The sequence below is a fragment of the Rosa chinensis genome, chromosome 2, assembly GCF_002994745.2.
Source record: "Rosa chinensis cultivar Old Blush chromosome 2, RchiOBHm-V2, whole genome shotgun sequence".
Classification (NCBI taxonomy): Eukaryota; Viridiplantae; Streptophyta; class Magnoliopsida; order Rosales; family Rosaceae; genus Rosa; species Rosa chinensis.
This window is the reverse complement of record NC_037089.1, coordinates 68079302-68099572: the sequence shown is the minus strand read 5'-3', so window position 1 is coordinate 68099572 and position 20271 is coordinate 68079302. Positions and strand designations below refer to the sequence as shown.

Here is a 20271-nt window from a genome sequence, read left to right as displayed (position 1 = left end):
TAAACCTAGCACCAATTACATGCAAATCCTATAAGTGTCGACCCAAATAAGATAAACATATAAAAGTTTTCTGTAAAGCAAATTTAATCGAACAAACTCACATAAGCAACTTAGAATCACAATTATAGAATTCGAAAACTTTATTTAAACATAGAAATTGGGCTTAAACTTTGCCCTAAATGTTAGGTTAACTAGAAACAAGTTCATACGAAATCAAACAAGGAAACCAAAAAGGTTACAAGGAAAATGAACGAATTACACCGTGAGTGGAGATGGAGATGGAGAGCTAGATGGTTGGATCTTGAATCTTGGAAGCAAGCCTTCAAGGTGGATGATGGAGGATATGATCTTCACGGCTCCTTCTTCTTCTTCCTCTCCTTGCTTGAAAATGCAGAAACTTAAAACTAGAGAATGGAGAGAAAAATGGAAAGGAAATGGAGAGACAAAGAAGATGAGATGGATGAAGGAATATGTGTAGGAAATGGTGACTAAGGAAAATGGAGAGGAAATGGTGAGACAAGGAGATGAAATGGATGAAGAAATTGGTTTGGGAAAATGGAAAGGAAATGGAGAGACAAAGAAGATGGAATGGATGAAGGAATTTGTTTTAGAATGAGAGGAGAAGGTGTTTATATAGGGAAGAAAAAGAAGAGTGAAATGATGAGTGGAAGAAAAATAATGAAAGTGGAGTATGAAAGTGATTTGTAGAATATGGAAAAGAAAGAGAAATGATGAAATGAAAGCAAAGCATGAAGGTGCAGCAACATGGAAGTGATGATGATCTATTAAAGAGATTGTAGAAAAAATATATCCAAGGAAAAAGAGAAAAGCATCTAGCTTTCTTCATGTGGGTGGGAAACATGAATATGTGGTGTTGAGCTGTTTTCAGGTCAGTTTCTTCCCCTTTATTCCTTCAATTATTTCTCCAACAAGACTTCATTATATGCCTTCGACTTCTTCATATGAAATGTTCCACTATGAGTTTAGATCATCCTGACAAATTTTCAGAGCTTCAATCCATGTGGTTGGGCCGGAAATGCTGCTGGACCTCTTACAGGTCCAGTTTTCCTGTTTTGCATCTGTAGAAAATTGGGCTGATTGTTTGAAGGCCTTACACTCATATTTTTCTCTGGCACTCTTCATAAGAAATGATCCTTTGGGTGTCTAGAATGGATCTGGAAGGTTTCAGCTCATTTGAAGTTCATTTGGTCAGGTGCCCGCTCCTTCTTCCTTGCTTGGCTCTGATTCTCCTAGCCGGAGTAAGAAAATATTCAAGGTTGACTTTTTAGTGCATTTTCATTCTTCTCCATCATTTCTAGGTAATTATGGACCTAACGCTCATTTCACCTTCATTTACTCCAATGTACCTAAAAATAGAAATTGAATTAAAAATCGATTCAGTTAAGGAATTAACTAAGCAAAATGTGAGGAATTAACTATTAAAATATCACATTAAAATGCTCCTATCACCTAACGAAGCCATCAAAGTTAGGTTTCATCCTTCATCCATTCCATCTTCTTTGTCTCTCCATTTCCTTTCCATTTTTCTACACCAATTCCTTCATCCATCTCATCTTCTTTGTCTCACCATTTCCTCTCCATTTTCCTTAGTCACAAATTCCTTCATCCATCTCATCTTCTTTGTCTCACCATTTCCTTTCCATTTTCCTACCAATTCCTTCATCCATCTCATCTTCTTTATCTCTCCATTTCCTCTCCATATTTCTTTTCCATTCTCTAGTTTTCTTGTTCTTCATTTTCAAGCCAAGAGAAAGAGAAGCCATGCAATACATCAATTTCCTAACCGCCATCCACTCTTGTGTCGTCCCTAGAAGATTGCTTGCTTTCAAGGATCTTCAAGTTCTTCGTCTCAAGGCTTTATCATTCATCTTTCAAGGTGTATTATATCCTTTCTCTTGTTTTCTTTGTTTGATTTTGTAAGACTATGAATTCTAGTTAACAAATAATGTTAAGGGCAAAGTTTAAACCCCGTTTAAATGTCATGAGAGAGGAGTTGATCATGTGAAACATTCGAAAGCAAATGATTTCCCATATTTTACTTTTCAATGCTAATTAACCTAAGCGAAAGCACCTAGATTAATCCTATCAAACATGCAATCAAGCCCTAGAAAGCTAGTCAATCATGACATGTTCAACGCATTAGACATAGAGAAAGGCTATCAACTCAAGTGTACAATTTAGTATGGAAAAGTCCACCTAATTGCAATCCTCTTTAATTAAATTCGGTCTTTGCACAAAACCTTTACTACTTTGATTCAAGTTTACACAAAACGAAAAGTCGATTTCATGTTCTTAAACCTAGCACCAATTATATCAAAACCCTAAGTGTTTGCAACCACATAAGATTAAAATACAAAAGTTTTCTATCATGCAAATTTAATTAAACAAACCCACATAAGCAACATAAAAATCAACATATAGAAATCACAACTTTATCTCAAAACATATAAACGGGCTTTAAACTTTGCCCTTAACATTATTTGTAAACTAGAATTCATAGTTCTACAAATCTAAACAAAGAAAACAAGAGAAAGGATATAATACACCTTGAAAGATGAATGATAAAGCCTTGAGACGAAGAACTTGAAGATCCTTGAAAGCAAGCAATCTTCTAGGGACGACACAAGGGTGGATGGCGGTTGGGAAATTGATGTATTGCATGGCTTCTCTTTCTCTTGGCTTGAAAATGAAGAACAAGAAAACTAGAGAATGGAAAAGAGATATGGAGAGGAAATGGAGAGACAAGGAGATGGAATGGATGAAGGAATTTGTTTTAGAATGAGAGGAGAAGGTGTTTATATAGGGAAGAAAAAGAAGAGTGAAATGATGAGTGGAAGAAAAATAATGAAAGTGGAGTATGAAAGTGATTTGTAAAATATGGAAAAGAAAGAGAAATGATGAAATGAAAGCAAAGCATGAAGGTGCAGCAACATGGAAGTGATGATGATCTATTAAAGAGATTGTAGAAAAAATATATCCAAGGAAAAAGAGAAAAGCATCTAGCTTTCTTCATGTGGGTGGGAAACATGAATATGTGGTGTTGAGCTGTTTTCAGGTCAGTTTCTTCCCCTTTATTCCTTCAATTATTTCTCCAACAAGACTTCATTGTATGCCTTCGACTTCTTCATATGAAATGTTCCACTATGAGTTTAGATCATCATGACAAATTTTCAGAGCTTCAATCCATGTGGTTGGGCCGGAAATGCTGCTGGACCTCTTACAGGTCCAGTTTTCCGGTTTTGCTTCTGTAGAAAATTGGGCTGATTGTTTGAAGGCCTTCCACTCATATTTTTCTCTGGCACTCTTCATAAGAAATGATCCTTTGGGTGTCTAGAATGGATCTGGAAGGTTTCAGCTCATTTGAAGTTCATTTGGTCAGGCAGCCGCTCCTTCTTCCTTGCTTGGCTTGGTTTCTCCTAGCCGGAGTAGGAAAATGTGTAAAATTGACATTTTAGTACATTTCCATTTTTCTCCATCATTTCCAGGTAATTATGGACCTAACGCTCATTTCACCTTCATTTACTCCAATGTACCTAAAAATAGAAATTGAATTAAAAATCGATTCAGTTAAGGAATTAACTAAGCAAAATGTGAGGAATTAACTATTAAAATATCACATTAAAATGCTCCTATCAATAGCCCAAGTTCCACTTGCCAAATGGCACCCTGATTACAGTTGTCACAGAAACTCTCTACGCTCTTAGGGCACAAAGTACCCTATGAATAGCCAACGAATTCCATGCGAAAATGCATGTAGAGAACAGAAATGAGTTCCTTTGCATTACCTCTAATGATTGCGAACAAAGACGCATCTTAGAGAAGTTTATGCGTCTCTCTAGTAGACTTTATGTCACTATTCGAGTTATTAAATCCAATAAAGTTATGAGAGAAGATCTCTTGGATTTAGACACATATTGGGTTTATCATGACAGGATAGATCATCCTAGTCATGATATGATGATCCGTCTACAAAAAGACTTCACACGGACATCTTTTCTCTCGAGAGAAATGAAGCATGAATCAAAAGTTGATTCTTAGACTAAGTGTGACCGACGTTGCTGTCTAGGGCACCGCCTCAGTCCACCACCAGCCTAGGGCTGGCGTAGTCTCTATCCATGACTCCATGGATGGCGTCCATCATGGTGATGGCGCCCTAGGTGATGCTGCAATCACCAACTTGCTTCAAAATAGAGTTTCAGACGCTCAGGCCTAACCAAAATTCTCATTGGTTGCTTCTAAAGCCTCTCGCTCATTTTACTAAGCCCGTTCCTTAGGGAAATTAGGACTGAGACCGTCCTATGCAAAGGATATGACAATACTCATTCTGTTCTTACAAAGAATCCGTAGGGATTTTGTGGATTGATTCAACCAACTTGCGGACGCTTAAATATTTCATGATGTTGGTTGACACGCTGGTCACATGTTGTGCCATTGTCCACCTATAAATGCTACTTATGCTAGACTCCTAGCACATATCATATGACAATGGGCTCACTCCCCAAATCATCTTATTCAGTCAATTAGATTTGACTATGCTAGTGAGTTTACATCGAAGACTTTCGATGGATATTGCAATGGGCTTGATGTTGGACATCACATTCCCATGTACACACCCAATTGGTCTCGCGGAAACGACTACGATGGTAGTCCGAACATTGGTAATGCGCACCAATCTTCTTACATCCGCTTGGGGTGATGCGATATCTCATGCAGCCATGCTAATTCGTCTACGACCTACCGCCACTCAATGTACCTCTGCGTTACAGCTAGTGACTGGGTACACGTCTTTTGTACTTACGCACATTTGAGTGAGCCATTTATGTGCCAATTGCGACGCCACAGCGCTCTATGATAGGTCCTTACAGACGAATGGGCAACTACGTTGGATTTGAGCTTCCAACAATCGTCCGCCACTTAAATGCCCTTGTTAGGCGATCTTCTTACCGCTGGATTTGCGGATGTCACTTTGATGACACAGTCTTCCCGTCGTTAGGGGGAGATAAGAACATGAATGTTCAACAGGAACGACAGGAATTGTCGTAGTCTGTCCCCACTATGTCTCATCTTGATCCCTATTAAAGTGACGAGATCACACAAATATGCTGCAAACATGCCTGCAAGGAAGGATGTCCCTACAAGAGGACGTAAGCGCCACCCTACACGGAGGTAGGCATGGCGCCAATGCAAAAAAGAGTGGCACTCTGGCGTTACAGGACATGGCCCCAGCTAGGATGCGTGGGAGGCCCGTGGGTTCGAAGGATACTTTGGCACATTCCAATCCTTTGATCAGCAAGACTCAAAATCCGTCTCATGAGTATCTTCCGGGTTATGGTTATCGTTGGGGGACGCCTCAACGTCAGAACCTATTCCTGAGAATATAGAGCTATATGAAACTTACACTAGTGTACATGAGACGTGGGATAGAAACTCCATCATAATTGATGATGTAATTGCGTATTTCATTGCGCATGAGTTCGTTGAGTCAGAAGATATCGAACCACGCTCCGTTGATGAATGAATGCCAACGTAGAGAATTTTTTGGCCTAAATGGAAAGATGCGATCCAGGTTAAGATGGATTCTCTAACGAAGAGGAAGGTTTTCAAGCTAGAAATGCCAACACCTTCTAACATAAAACTTGTTGACTAATGGGGTCTTCGTTAGAAAGCGTAGTGAGAAAAAGAGGTTGTAATCTCGCCTTATGACGCAAGGCTTCTCACAAAACGCCCTGGAATCGACTACGATGAGACATATTCTCTCGTAATGGATGTCATTGCACTCCACTACCCTGTCAGTTTGGTAGTTTCCGAATAACTGAACATGCAGCTTACAAATATGGTCACTACGTATCTCTATAGGGATCTAGATACGGAATATACATGAAGGTTCATGGCGAACTTTATTTACCCAAGTCAAGTGGCTCTAGACCATGGAGCGCGTTTACAAAGAGGTTGAAACGCTCACTAAAGTGACTACTTGATTGGGAAGGGATATGCCCACGCGTTTCTATGACAAGTTTCGGATTCTATCGCGGTTCATGTTGGACATGATCTTCATTAGAAGCCCTTAAAGAGTTAAGGGAAACCGTTGAACACTTGAAATCCGAGTTTGAGATGAAGGATTTTGGGAGAACACGATTATGTCTCGGTTTGGAACTTGAGCATCGTGTCGATAGATGCTTAGGCATTTTGACAAGGTCAAGCCTTCAAGCACCCCCATGATCGTCTTTAGTCTTGATCCTGAAAATGATCCTCTTCGTTCGAAGGATGATGACGAAGATGCGCTAGGGGCATAAATGCCCTAGTTAAGTACAATAGGCGCATTATTGTACCTAGCTCAATGCACAAGACCGGACATCTAATTTACCATGAACTTGTTAGCTAGATATAGCTCTGCGCCAACGCGACGCCATTGGATTGGTGTAATAGATTTTTTTCGATACTTGAGATGTATGAATGATATGGGCTTGTTCTATCCCTATAGAGAGATGATGGATTCGGACCGATCACACACCAGAAACGCCGCCAACGCTGGCCTGCGTTCTCTATCCGCATCCCAAAACGACATGTGTTTTGGAAGGTTTTGCTGATGTTGGGTATTTCTCTGACCCACACAATGGTCATTCCCAATCCGGTTAAGTGTTCACCATGGGAAAAGACCGTGACATCTTGGAGGTCTACATAATAGACCCTAGTCGCTATATCTTCGAACAATGCAGAGATCATTGCTCTTCATGAAGTGGTTCATGAATGAATATGGATTGGATTCATAATTATGCATGTTCGAACAATTGTGGTCTGAAGTCTACCACAGATGAGCCTACGAGCATTTAGGATAATGCTACTTGTTTTGAACAAATGAGGCAAGGCTACATCAAAAGCGACAACACCAAGCATAATCAACAACAACAGACGCTCCTCAAGATCAAAATGAACTAGGTTCGATTTGAGGACAGTGAGACAGACTTGTTTACTAAGTCATTGCCCAATTCCACGTTCGAGAAACATGTGGCAAGAATTGGCTTGCGGAAATTATCTGAACTCCCATGATCGCAGTCATCAGGGGGAGTTGCAGACATCAGGGGGAGATGTTTACATGTTCGTCTCGAATCGTGAAGGGTGTGTTGTGCTCTTTTTCCCCTTCGACCGAGGTTATTTTTGTCCCACTGGGTTTTTGTTACTCGGCAAGGTTTTTAACGAGACAACGAGAGAAGCACCGCGTTTGGGCAACACAAGGGGGAGTGTTCAAGGAAAACCTATTTTGTGTTTAGCCCAAACTCTAGGTTACTTGACCTAGTGGTAATAGGATTTAATTAGAAGGATCTAGAATCCTAATCAATGTAGACTTACTTTCCTTGTATGATTGAGATTCTATGCATTGTAATCCTCTATATAAAGAGGCCCCTATTATCAATGAGAATACACAGCAAATTCCTCTGAAATTCAGTTTCTCTACAACAATCCTTGATTTTTCTCTTATTTAAAATGATTAATTGCCTTAATTACCCTATATTTCTTCCTTTCTGATGTGATCTATATGTTTGCTATTTTTAGTAAATATGTTTGTGTATCATCAGATTGTGTGATATTCCTATTATATAGACATTTCTCTTTCTCGACATGATTAAACATCCTCTCATTAAGGTATGTTATTTTGCTTCTCCATTCTAATAGGTGTAGTTATACAATCATTCCATATTCATTAGTTATATAGCCCATGTAAAATGTACTTGATGTAGATTGATTGCTTTAAGATTTTTTTTTCGCCCCTACATTTTTCTCCACATAGATGTCGGTATTCTATGGGGTGGTCTAGAGCCACATAATAGTTATGTATAACATGTAGTGTTTGCTCAATAAATAATTATCCCTTCATTTTGGCCACACTGAATCATTTTGAATGTGCAGGAATTTTTGCACTATAATTTAGCAAACTCATTATTATCATTGATTGTTTTACAATTGAAAATGAACTTTACAATATTAAGAAATTTCTTTCTAACATCAAGGTAATTTAAAACTAAAAATTTATTGAACTAGGGACAATGAGTACAACCATAAATAATGTTCATCCAATATTGAAATAAACAATTTTAAATTTGTTTTTACAATTGAAATTTAAACTTTACATTTTCGAACCTAATATAAAGAACATTATAACACTTCATCTGTCATCTCGACTATAACTTTGCAATGTAGTATTCAAAAATCTCCCAACTACTAGTGCCCTGCATGTTGTTGTGATTCCTTATACAATTGCAAAATACCTTCATAGACCTATTTCAAAGGTAAAACTCTATTAGGATTTACATACATATATCTGAAATATATTATCTAAATTATAGGTATATTAATTGCCAATACTATAGTTTATGGACATAAACCTATGACACATTAAAGCAATCTAAGTATCAGGAAATTAGAAACAATGATTCTATTTTGAAGGAATGAAACTAACTTTTGTACCAGATTCATAGATTAAAATTTCTAATTACTAAAAATCCATCCAATTCAAGCTTTACACATAATCAAGAGATTAACAAAGATATTATACTAAATAAATCTGATGAATAAGTAATTTGAATTACGAATATGATATATGTACCTATGTAAAAGAAAGTCTCTAACCCATAAGAAAATGATGAAATAAATCTCATGAATAGGTCGTTTGAAATCATCCCTTGAAATCATACGTAACTTTGTGAAAGGTCTCCACCCAAAGAAAAGAATGACGAATGAATTCACTAGCTTCTATATATAGGAAGAAACATAACAAAAATTCATCATTATATGATAATAATGAGATTAATGTAAACACTTACTATTAATTACTGATAAAAACCTAAAGTGAAGGTTTGTACGTCAATCAAACTCCATAATATTTGTTAGATGATTTTGACTATTAGTGGCAACTTGTGTAATATTGAAAAAAATAAGGATATAATATGTATCCTAGTTGGCATATTTGGGTGTATATTAAAAAGAAAATGTGGGTGGGTTTTTCCTACTATTTCTTATGAAAATTGGGTGTAAAATGAATTTCACCTTGTATTTTTTACTTCTATATATACAACGGATCGACACTGGAGAAAGGAAAGAGCTAGCTTGCAACATATAGTAGCTAAGCTATTTCGTGGGTTCCAATTATCCAGGCTTCGAGAGCTTAGGTCTTCTTAGATCATTGAGCCTCCTTTGTCGTTGTCCCATGCGTGCACCCAAATGGCCGGTAAGTACAGAACTTGCTTCAGCTCGCTAGTAAGGGCTGAAGCTACTTGAGATCGATGTAAATGATAGGCGCCGCACAATAAGAACATTTTATTGGAAATTGGCCTTTAAGTTAGGATCATCGTGCCAAATACAAGGATTTTGTGTCGCTCGCTCAATGGGATAGAAAGAATCGTTGAAGCATCCTCAGGTAGGAGAGTTTAGTTTAACTCTGTCCACATTCCAAAGAGGATGATTTGAAATAGAATCGCTAACATTGCCATTTGCCAGTGAATAGTTATATGAATATTTAGCAACGGTGGAGAAGGTTTGAAACTAGGAGATTTCCGAAGCTAGCCAAGGCTCAGCCTATGTAGAAATTGCCTCACCATGGCCGACTTGCCAACGAACCCTTTTGTTTCGATAAATCTTTGGCTGCTAAAATGTTACGCCATGCGGCCCATGCCAAGACCGACAAAAAAGAAAAAGAAAAAGTGTCTTATACATCAGAGTAAACTCGGGGAACTGTTGTTTACCAAAAGAAGAAGGGAAATTTGGGTTTCAGAGATCTACTGTATCTAGCTACATGTTTAACCACGTACGCCATGCTTGCAAAACACAGTGCTCTCCAACCAAGACCCTAAACCCTTGTGTATAATCTTTAAGCCAGTAATCTTTGCACGTTAAGTCTAATAGGCATCATCCTTGAATAACAACTGTTCCATTATTTGAGCCATCAGTTAGAGACATTCTCCTCTTGAATATCATAAAAAAATAAGAAGTCCCAGAATTGGTTCTAGACATTGACGCACATCCATCATCGCTTTCCAACGTTCACCAAAGTTGTCACGTTGCCAACTATCCAATGTCATATATGCTCGTAGACTGCATTTTATATGTGATACAAAACACCATTGAAGTGAAGCATTCATTGTTGTGGGTCGAGACATAAAGACAATTGTCATGACATAAAGACAATTGTCATTATATACCCTAGCCTCTTCCATTTCCATGGATGATTATATCCACCCCTTGATCAGATCCTCTAGGATTATAGCCACGATATGTTGGGTTACAGCGACCAGATTGATACGAAACAACAACATTTATGTATGCGGTTGAACATAGTGATAAACCGGTGCGGCAGTTTGTGGTATATATAAAAACCCTTCCATTTCCATGAATGATTATATCCACCCCTTGATCTGATCCTCTAGGATTATAGCCACGATATGTTGGGTTACAGCGACCAGATTGATACGAAACAACAACATTTATCGGTTGAACATAGTGATAAACCGGTGCGGCAGTTTGTGGTATATATAAAAAAAAAGAAGGAAAAGTTTCAGTTTACTGCTCTGTACTTTGCACTCAACATCATGTCAGTCCCTCCCCTTTTAATTTGATCAGTAACATCCCTGCACTTTCAATTTCAATCAACCGTGTCCAATTTTTACTGTTCCGTCCAAATCAAACGTTAAGTGATGACCTGGCAACGACCAAATGATTCAGTGGGCCCATTTAAAGGGCTAAATTTGACATTTCACACAATTTTCCTTAAAAAAAAAAAAAAATTGGATCGAATGACCCTAAAAATCTGCTCAGAGCTCCATTCCCCCCATCTCCACCCACCTCATCTCCCTCGACCCTCAGATCAGCACCTTGGCCTCGCCGGACCTCTCCAAGGTCTTTCTCCACTCTCCTCTCTCTCTCTCAGTTTAGACATGTCTTCTTCACAAATCAAAACTCTTCTCCCGAATTACACACTAATTTTGACTTCATCTCCGGCTTCAAGAGGCTATTAGTCGATCAATGATGTTCGGGTCGACCCGAGTTTTTTTTGGACAATGGGGTCGATGATGATATACACCATCGATCGGTTCTTTACCTTGTCTTTCTTGGAGGCTGATGAAACTTCGGCGCCGGCTTCGATTGCTAGAGTTTCGGGTCAACCACACCGGCCTTTCGGGTAGGTTACAGATCCGCTTAGGTCTGAAGGTTGTTTGATCATGGATGCGCTTCTTGATGCCCAAATGATTGGGTTTAACCAGAATACGACGCTGATGGTTTTCATTGCCGTCAAAGACTACTCAAGGAACAGCTCCGATTACTAGGTGATTTTCAGGGAGCACGTGGTCCAGAAGCTGCTGCCGACTTTTGAAGAAGGTTTATTATCAATACGATCAAGATAGGTGACGTCCCTGTGCTCAATGATGTTCCAGTGCCCGATGAGGACCTGTACCAGAGCTTCTTTCTGGTTGTTGATGGCCTCAATCGCTTGCTGACGTCACAGCAGCAAATGGCGAGGCAAGAACAAGACCCAGTTGATCAAGAAGATGGTAGCGCTGATTTCACTGATGGGTTTGAGTAAATTAAGTTTCTTTATCTCTATCTTGCTCTCTTTCTTAGTTCAATTTTGAGCTTTTTGGTTCTGGATTTTGGCACGTTTGTTCCATAATTTTGTTGTTTGTTTTTCTTATCTTCTTATGAATGCAAGATTTTGTTTTGGTTTGTGTTTGGGGAGTGAATGAATGCAATATTTTGTTTTGGTTTGTGTTTGGTGAGTGAAAGCAACAATCTTGACTAGAATTTGGTTTGGGGTTTGGTTGAAGTTCACAAGCGGTTGATTTTTGAAAAAGAAGCTGAAAATCAGGTTGTTTTTGGTGCTCTTGAGTTGTTACAGATTCTTCTTAGTTTTGGTCCCAGAAATCTTCTGATTTCAGTTAACAGTGTTTGCCGACCAATCTGATATTAGAAGAGTTATTATTTGTGGATATGCATCAGTTTTACTGTTTCTGCTTGAAATTTAGCATCCCATCAGTTTCTGATGCAAAGTGATTGGGCAAGCTGCAATCTTCTATCTTCGACGAGTCGTCGTCGTCTTCCAAAATTTAGGGTCATTCGATCCAATTTTTTTTTTAGGAAAGTTGTGTGAAATGTCAAATTTAGCCCTTTAAATGGGCCCACTGAATCAGTTGGTCGTTGCCAGGTCATCGCTTAACATTTGATTTGGACGGAACAGTAAAAATTGGACACGGTTGATTGAAATTGAAAGTGCAGGGGTGTTACTGATCAAATTGAAATGGGAGGGACTGACATGATGTTGAGTGCAAAGTACAGGGTAATAAACTGAAATTTTTCCAAAAAAAAAAGTGTCACGAGCAGGTTAGGGAAGTAAACCGTACCCTTATTATCAAGATTTGAGGTACCTGTAGTGGTATTGCAATTATCATTAAGATTTGAGAAATTAACATATATATATATATATATATATATATATATATAGAGGGCTTCCACTAAGGGATCCCTTTTTTTGGTCTTTTATAGGGATAGACATTAGACCAACTTTTAGATCGTATTTTCACATCTTAACCGTTCAGTTTTTAGGTCCTAATGTATAGATCACTTATGCAAATTTTCAGCCAAATTGGTGATCGTTAAGACATCCAAAACTGCAATTTATACGAACGGACCGAATCTGTGGAACCGGAACCGTTCGTGTTTATAATGGTAAATTGCAGTTTTGGATGCCTTAACAATCATCAAATTGGCTGAAAATTTGCAGAAGTGATCTATACATTAGGACCTAAAAACTGAACGGTTAAGATGTGAAAATATGATCGAAAAGTTAGTATAATGCCTATCCCTATAAAAGACCAAAAAAAGGGATCCCTCACTAGAAGGGCCCTATATATATATATATATATATATATATATATAGGTACCCCCTGGTTTAGAAACCATAGCAATCATCGGAGCAAGAGTGAGAGGGATCGAACTTGGATTCTTGCTCAGTTCTAGAACTTGCATCGAAATAGGGGTCCACTGAGCTTTAAACTTCATCATTATGGTTCTGAACTCAAATGTAATGACCATGAAGAATGAGAATAATTAATGGATATACTCATCAGCCATTTCGACTCCCACAGCTGACAATTTGTGGACTGTACGTCTACCTTTCTAAAGCTTTCAATTTGACGTCAAGGTGGTGAACTGGTGATTGCAACCCATCTTTTCTTCCCAAAATAAATCTAGTTTCTAGCCCTCGTACGTTTTGGAATCAGTAGAATGCATAGAATCGAATTAAACTATTATTTAGTTCCAATGTAGAGACAAGTTATGGTACTTGTGAGTATCTCATATACTCATTTACAACTATTTAAACAAAAAATTACAATTATTTGAACTAAAATACAACATTGAGAACAAAATTAGTTACCATATTCATTTACACTATTTATATATAGTGAAGCAATATTCATTAATTTTGAAGCAATATTCTTAATCTCACTCCAAAGATCTTATTCATTTGATATGATGCCAAGATTTTCAGTACCAATTCAATTCAATCAACAATGCTGATTAGATAGCTCTAGCTATGATGACAAGTTTACAACAACATTTTCGCCAAGTTAATTTTGGAGCATTAGATTGTGTTTATCATGCAAATCAACACTTACGATACCGAAAGTAAAACAGTTTAACGTCGAATGACTTCAGCGTATAACAGCCTGTTCCAAGTATCAGGAACTCCAGCTAGACACCAGTGGCTGCAGTCCATGCCGCGGTGCCCTCCGTTGCCATATATGGACGGGTGTGCATCTTTCCTTAGCCGGGACAGTCCTGTTACATTGAGCAAACCCACCGGCTTTGACATGTCGCTCAATACTTTTTCCACAATCCCTTCTGCCGGGTGTCGGCTTCTTGGGTATGGTGGCACTATTAGTGGTTGTGTTTCCCTGCTGCAATTCTTCCCTTCAGGGTACCCCCAATAACTTGAACTGATGATTTTCACAACAAGAACATGGATCTTCAAGTTTAGTAACAACATAAAAATTAATGTAAGACGAGAATGTTAACACATTAGGTACTTTCAATGCTAGCTAGCTTAGCTTGTTAAGGAGAGATGACTACCGTACCGATGGTTAAGAAGTTCAGTCTACACTAAAGATTTGCTTGGCACTACGGGCTTTTGGAATGTCAAAAGTGTTTTTGGTGGTGCTTCAGGATGCAAATATCTCATGTATGGAAACACTATAAGAAAGTTCTTGGTAGCATTTAACAAACTGATCAATGTGTGATGGGTCATGTTTGAGTCTACTGATCAATTTGATAATTTCCGAAACTTACTTCCAATGAGTGGGTGAAATCCCTTGAAAGAAGACTTTGGTTTTAGTCGGATCAACATTTTTGTCCACCCATCGAGCCCAAGTTTTTAAGGCTTTCTCATAAGCAACAAGGCGATCCATGTCTTCATGTAAATTGTCTCCATCTTGAATAAAATCCCACCTGCATAGATTAAATAATAATAGTCATATTAACTCATCGGAATGCATATAATTAAGGCCTGAGTGATGATGATCTCACGGTTGTTTCCTTCCTGTGTGGAGCCACCAATGCCATGAGTTGAAAATCAATATATCAATGTCTTTCCATGCTTTCTGATCCTTATGATCAATGGAGTCCAGCTTCAAAACCCTCCCCTGTCTTTCTTCTACAATGTCAACAAGAAGTGCATTGCGTGCAAGCATCAAAGAAGCATTGTGACTCTGCAATATATATAAGGGTATTGATCGAGTTAATTAGGATTAAGTATTCAAACTAGGTAAAAAGAGACTACTATATTAACTTCTTAAGGAGAAATACTAATGTTAAAACCCAATGCCAAATTAAAGTCATACAGAAATTATTACCAGGAATGTCATTGTAGAGATGCTTCCTGTTCTTTCAATAGTGTACTTAGATTGTGATGAGGCTGCATGAAGCATACATGTGAGAGATTGCCACTGGTTCAAACTTAACGAGTCTCCAACAAACATGATGCGCTTATTTCTCAATCTTTCCAATAAATCTTCACCATCAAACCTATAAAGTCATTCATAGTAAGAGAACAGTTGAAACATTACACAACTGACTAATTAAAATTGAGCTAGCTAGCTAAGCTAATACCAAACAGTTGAACCAAAAATTATCTCAGGAAGATCGAGGTACTAGTTAAGTAGTAAGCAAAATCTAAGGATGTCTCTTCGGTTGGACTTGTAGCTTTGTGTTATTAGTGTACCGTCACAATCGAGGTTCGAAGATTAGAGTTAATCTCTCTATCCCATTGACATCTTTGATCTGCTTTTTTCCCTCTAAATAACAAAAAGAAGAACAAATGAAACCAAAAGTAAATACATATCGATTTACATTGAGGAATACTGTGGAATGCCTACACAGTTACCCCAACACCGAGATGGGAGTTCGATTCTTCTCTTCCCAATTTAGCAAGAACTAAGAAAACGCACCTTGGTAACATGCATGAAGAGGGTTGCCATCTATATTTGAGATAGTGTTTGTCGGGTCGCCCATTTTGTTGGCACTCGAACTCCTTCTGTATGAAGTTGCAGAGACTTGAATCATAAAGAGGATAGGAATCGTCATAAACCCAGCTTCCTTGGTAAATATCACACTTGTTCAAGTTCTCGTATGCATGCTTCCCATGTACTTGGTCATGTAGAAGTGGTAGCACCAGAAGTGCAATGGCAATAGTTCCCAATGCACCCATATGGAAGAAACTAATGGAGAATGAAAGAACCAGACCGTGCAGATCGAGTTCTGTGAAGAGGATGAGACCAATTTAAATAGAGATAAATTGATGGGAAAATTAATTTCGTATTCTAAATCAATTCACGAAATTTATGAATGAATGGACATCATACTAATGCAGGTTGGCAAATGTTTCAAACGTGGAGAGAGTGGGGGGAAGGGGAGTTATAAAACTGTCACTTGTCAGCAGTTTGCCACATTTTTTTTGAAGTTAAAGGTGACTTGAAGGGTTCTATTGCCTAGCTAACTAATTAATTGTCAAGGACTAATTAATTAAGTTAATTGAAGGATGTAGATTCATGGCTAATGGGAAACGCTGATGGCAGGGTTGACAGTCAGATTTGACATGCATATCGTGCGTTGGAAATTATAAATTTATATATTGCCTTTACTACTTTTTTTTCTTTTTCTTTTTTATCCTATTTGAAGTTCATGTTGGAATCTCTTTTCTTGATCATGAGACCTGAGTTGCAGGGCAATACATAAAAGTGATCTTTACCAGAGAAAATGAAGCAGCTTTCCTTGAACCCATGATGATCTTGTTGCCCATGGAGTCACTAGTACGGGGTAGGGGTGGGCAAAAAACAGTACAAACCGGCCAAACCGGTCAAAACTGACCTGTAAATATGATTTGGTTAAGGTTTTTTAATTTTAAAAATTGAAAGCCAGTTCAATACCAAACCAAACCATTTATGAATTGGGTTAGTTTGGTTTCTCTTTTGCTTAAACCGCGGAACCCGAACTGACCGGTATGTTTGAAATGTAATGAATTTTTTTTTAAATTTATATATAGGGTTTTTATCATAGGTGGGGTCTGAACTATGTCTGACCGGACTGAATGGTACCTGGACTTTTAAAATGATCAAATAAGTACCTGAACTTCCAAAACCACATCATTAAGGTACTTCCGTCTATATTCCGTTAATCCTCCGTTAATTATAGGGATAAATCAGACATTTCACCCAAATTGACCACTAAAATGACTGTTATAACCTCATCTGACATTTTGTCAATTTCCCTCCTTTCTATCTTAATTTCCCTCTAAAAAAATTGACTCTTCCCCCAACACTATTCATGTAAAACTTTTCATCAAATTTTACCTCCAATTATTGTCTTTCGATAAATAATAATCAACATCTCAACATCAAGTTTTCTTGAATAATTTTTATTGTTCTTCAAAAATTAGCCTAACATAATGAAATACCAAATTATTCAAGTTTTACCTCTAATTATTGTCTTTCGATAATAAAATTAGCCTAACATAATGAAATACCAAAATTAGCCTAACATAATAAAACTTTTCATTAAATTTTACCTCCAATTATTGTCTTTCGATAAATAATAATCAACATCTCAACATCAAGTTTTCTTGAATAATTTTTATTGTTCTTCAAAAATTAGCCTAACATAATGAAATACCAAAATAATTTTTATGTTAGGCTAATTTTTGAAGAACAATAAAAATTATTCAAGAAAACTTGATGTTGAGATGTTGATTATTATTTATCGAAAGACAATAAAATTATTTTGGTATTTCATTATGTTAGGCTAATTTTATTATCGAAAGACAATAATTGGAGGTAAAACTTGAATAATTTGGTATTTCATTATGTTAGGCTAATTTTTGAAGAACAATAAAAATTATTCAAGAAAACTTGATGTTGAGATGTTGATTATTATTTATCGAAAGACAATAAAATTATTTTGGTATTTCATTATGTTAGGCTAATTTTATTATCGAAAGACAATAATTGGAGGTAAAACTTGAATAATTTGGTATTTCATTATGTTAGGCTAATTTTTGAAGAACAATAAAAATTATTCAAGAAAACTTGATGTTGAGATGTTGATTATTATTTATCGAAAGACAATAATTGGAGGTAAAATTTGATGAAAAGTTTTACATGAATAGTGTTGGGGGAAGAGTCAATTTTTTTGGAGGGAAATTAAGATAAAAAGGAGGGAAATGGACAAAATGTCAGATGAGGTTATAACAGTCATTTTAGTGGTCAATTTGGGTGAAATATCTGATTTATCCCTGCAATTAACGGAGGATTAACGGAATATAGACGGAAGTATCTTAATGATGTGGTTTTGGAAGTTCAGGTACCTATTTGATCATTTTAAAAGTCTAGGTACCATTCAGTCCGGTCAGACATAGTTCAGACCCCACCTATGATAAAAACCCATATATATATATATATATATATATTGTCACGCCCCGAATTTCGAATTAAGATATTCGAATCCGAAACGTGATAATTAAACCAACTCTTACAATTAGAAGAAACTTTTTCAGATAATTCAGAGTAATAACTACAAGTTAATAAAGACTCGATCACTTAAGTCGAATATCACATCAACGAGTGTATACAAAACTCAAGAGATCTAATATACAAATGTACACGCTCACAAGGAGCATACCAAAAACAGCAGTACGCCAACAAAATAGGTTATGAACCTAACATTGCTGCACTCCACGCCCTCGTACTCAGCCCTGGTGGTCCTCACCTGCAGGAATAACCGCTACACCATAGAATAGTGCACCGGGATTGCAAACAACAAACCCGGTAAGCTTTTTAAGCTCGTATGAGTAAACTCAATTAAAATGACTCACGTCATTCATGCTTATAATTTCTCAATTCGTGAGATAAATTAAAGCAACAACATTTAACTCCACAAAACACAACCAACATACAATCACACTAGGTAAAATTTAGTAATCCCTACATAGAAAATTAGTTCAGGAGATCACCTAAAATCACACAACTCAACATCATAGTAATCCTTGCATGTATTTTAGTTCAGGAGATTACAATTAAATCAACATATAGAATGAGAAGGAAAATCAATAAGGAAGTCAAACAACTCACACTAAAATCGATGATCACCCATCAACTCCAAACACTCGAAACTCTCTTTTAAAAACATGTACTCTTGAGTGCCATAACACCAAGTTATCCCCCAAGAAGTACAACTGCAGACAAACAAGTGCTCTAACTGAATCGTAACCTGTCACCTCGGTCGAGGTTCAACCTTACGATATCTTTACACCCAGGTTTACCACTGTAACCTTCGGACTTCAAACCTTTCGGCCCTAAGAACAAACCCAGGTTTACTACTGTAACCTTCAGACTTTGGACCACCTGGCCCTCAGAACAATACCCAGGTTTATCACTGAAACCTTCCGACTCACAATTGTCACATCACAATGCCACACCATCCAGATATATATATCACGTAAATATATACATACGTAGTCACCCGCTCAGGGATGCCACTAATACTAACTATAGTTTTACAAATTAACTACTCGAAAATCATTTTATATCAAAACGTTGTTTTAACCTACCCATAAACCGTTGTCGATCAAGTTCATATATTTTAAAACAAATAATTAGTTTCGAAAATGATTTAACAATTAAACAAGTAACTCTGAGTAATAAATAATCCGTTCGTAAATGAACCACGTGAGATTTACTCATCTCAAATCCAGCCGCGTCTTCAATATAGCCCAAAATCACAATCCCAACCGTCCACCCAACCAAAACTGTCAATCACCTAATCAAAATACGATCCTAACTTAGCAATTGATTTATAACACACTTAAACAACGATCCAACGGTCGCATTCTCACGGATCGCCCTTGGGATCATCCTATCAAAATTATACAAAGATAATTTTGCAAACGGAAGATAATGCGTAAAACTGAAATCCTAGCATGCATCAACTTTCTCCAAAATAACCTTATAATATGTCAACACTACTGTATCGGTGAGTAGATGAATAAATTGAAAACAACAAACAAAAAGGACGCTAGACGCTCCGCCACAAGCGGCGGGTCAGCGTGTGGTCAACGGTGGGGGTCAACGCCGGGTCAAACACCTCCGATGCAAAATTCGTCAACTACAAACTTGTTCAAATTTAAGGGATGAGCAACTTCCATACCTGGAGCTAAGTGAGATTCGGTCTAGATCGTCCTAGATCAAACTTGGAAGTTGGATTAATCTCGGCCGTCTAATCAAGATTCCAGATCCAACCAGAACCGCTGATTTTCAAACCTTGATCCTTCACTCCTCACGCAAAATAGTCCAACAAGGTAAGTATGAGGATGATCAGGAGGAAGAGACGATCCCAGAACCGTGAGGAAATCGGCCGAGAAGTCCCTGAAGATCGGAAACCGGTCGGGTCCCGATCGTACAACTGAGGGCCTTTGATCTCCCTCTGAGGTGTTCCACCGGTGAAAACAACACAAGGGGTCGACGACGGAGGCTGAGGCGCGCCTGTCCAAGCTGGGCCCGCCGCTGCTAGTGGTCGGAAAACGGAGATGGGTCCGAGTCGGGTCACCGTCAGGTCGCACGGAGTGAGGAGAGATAACATAGAGAATCTGGGGAAGAAAATGGAAATTTCAGAAGTTTTGGGATTTATGAAAAAATCTCAGATTTTCTTATATTTATAGAA

At 37.7% G+C, this 20271-nt stretch overlaps 1 protein-coding gene across 1 annotated transcript; it reads right to left on the bottom strand.

Annotated features, from left to right (window-relative positions):
- Positions 1-13457: 13457 nt before the first annotated feature.
- On the bottom strand, positions 13458-15828 carry LOC112186548 (protein trichome birefringence-like 43). The gene is made up of 5 exons (XM_024324995.2): positions 15510-15828; positions 14916-15087; positions 14590-14771; positions 14353-14511; positions 13458-14003 (listed from the first exon to the last, which is right to left on the bottom strand). Exons 1-5 carry the CDS (start codon positions 15767-15769, stop codon positions 13703-13705), a joined length of 1074 nt encoding a protein of 357 aa, XP_024180763.1. The 5' UTR covers positions 15770-15828; the 3' UTR covers positions 13458-13702.
- Positions 15829-20271: the final 4443 nt, after the last annotated feature.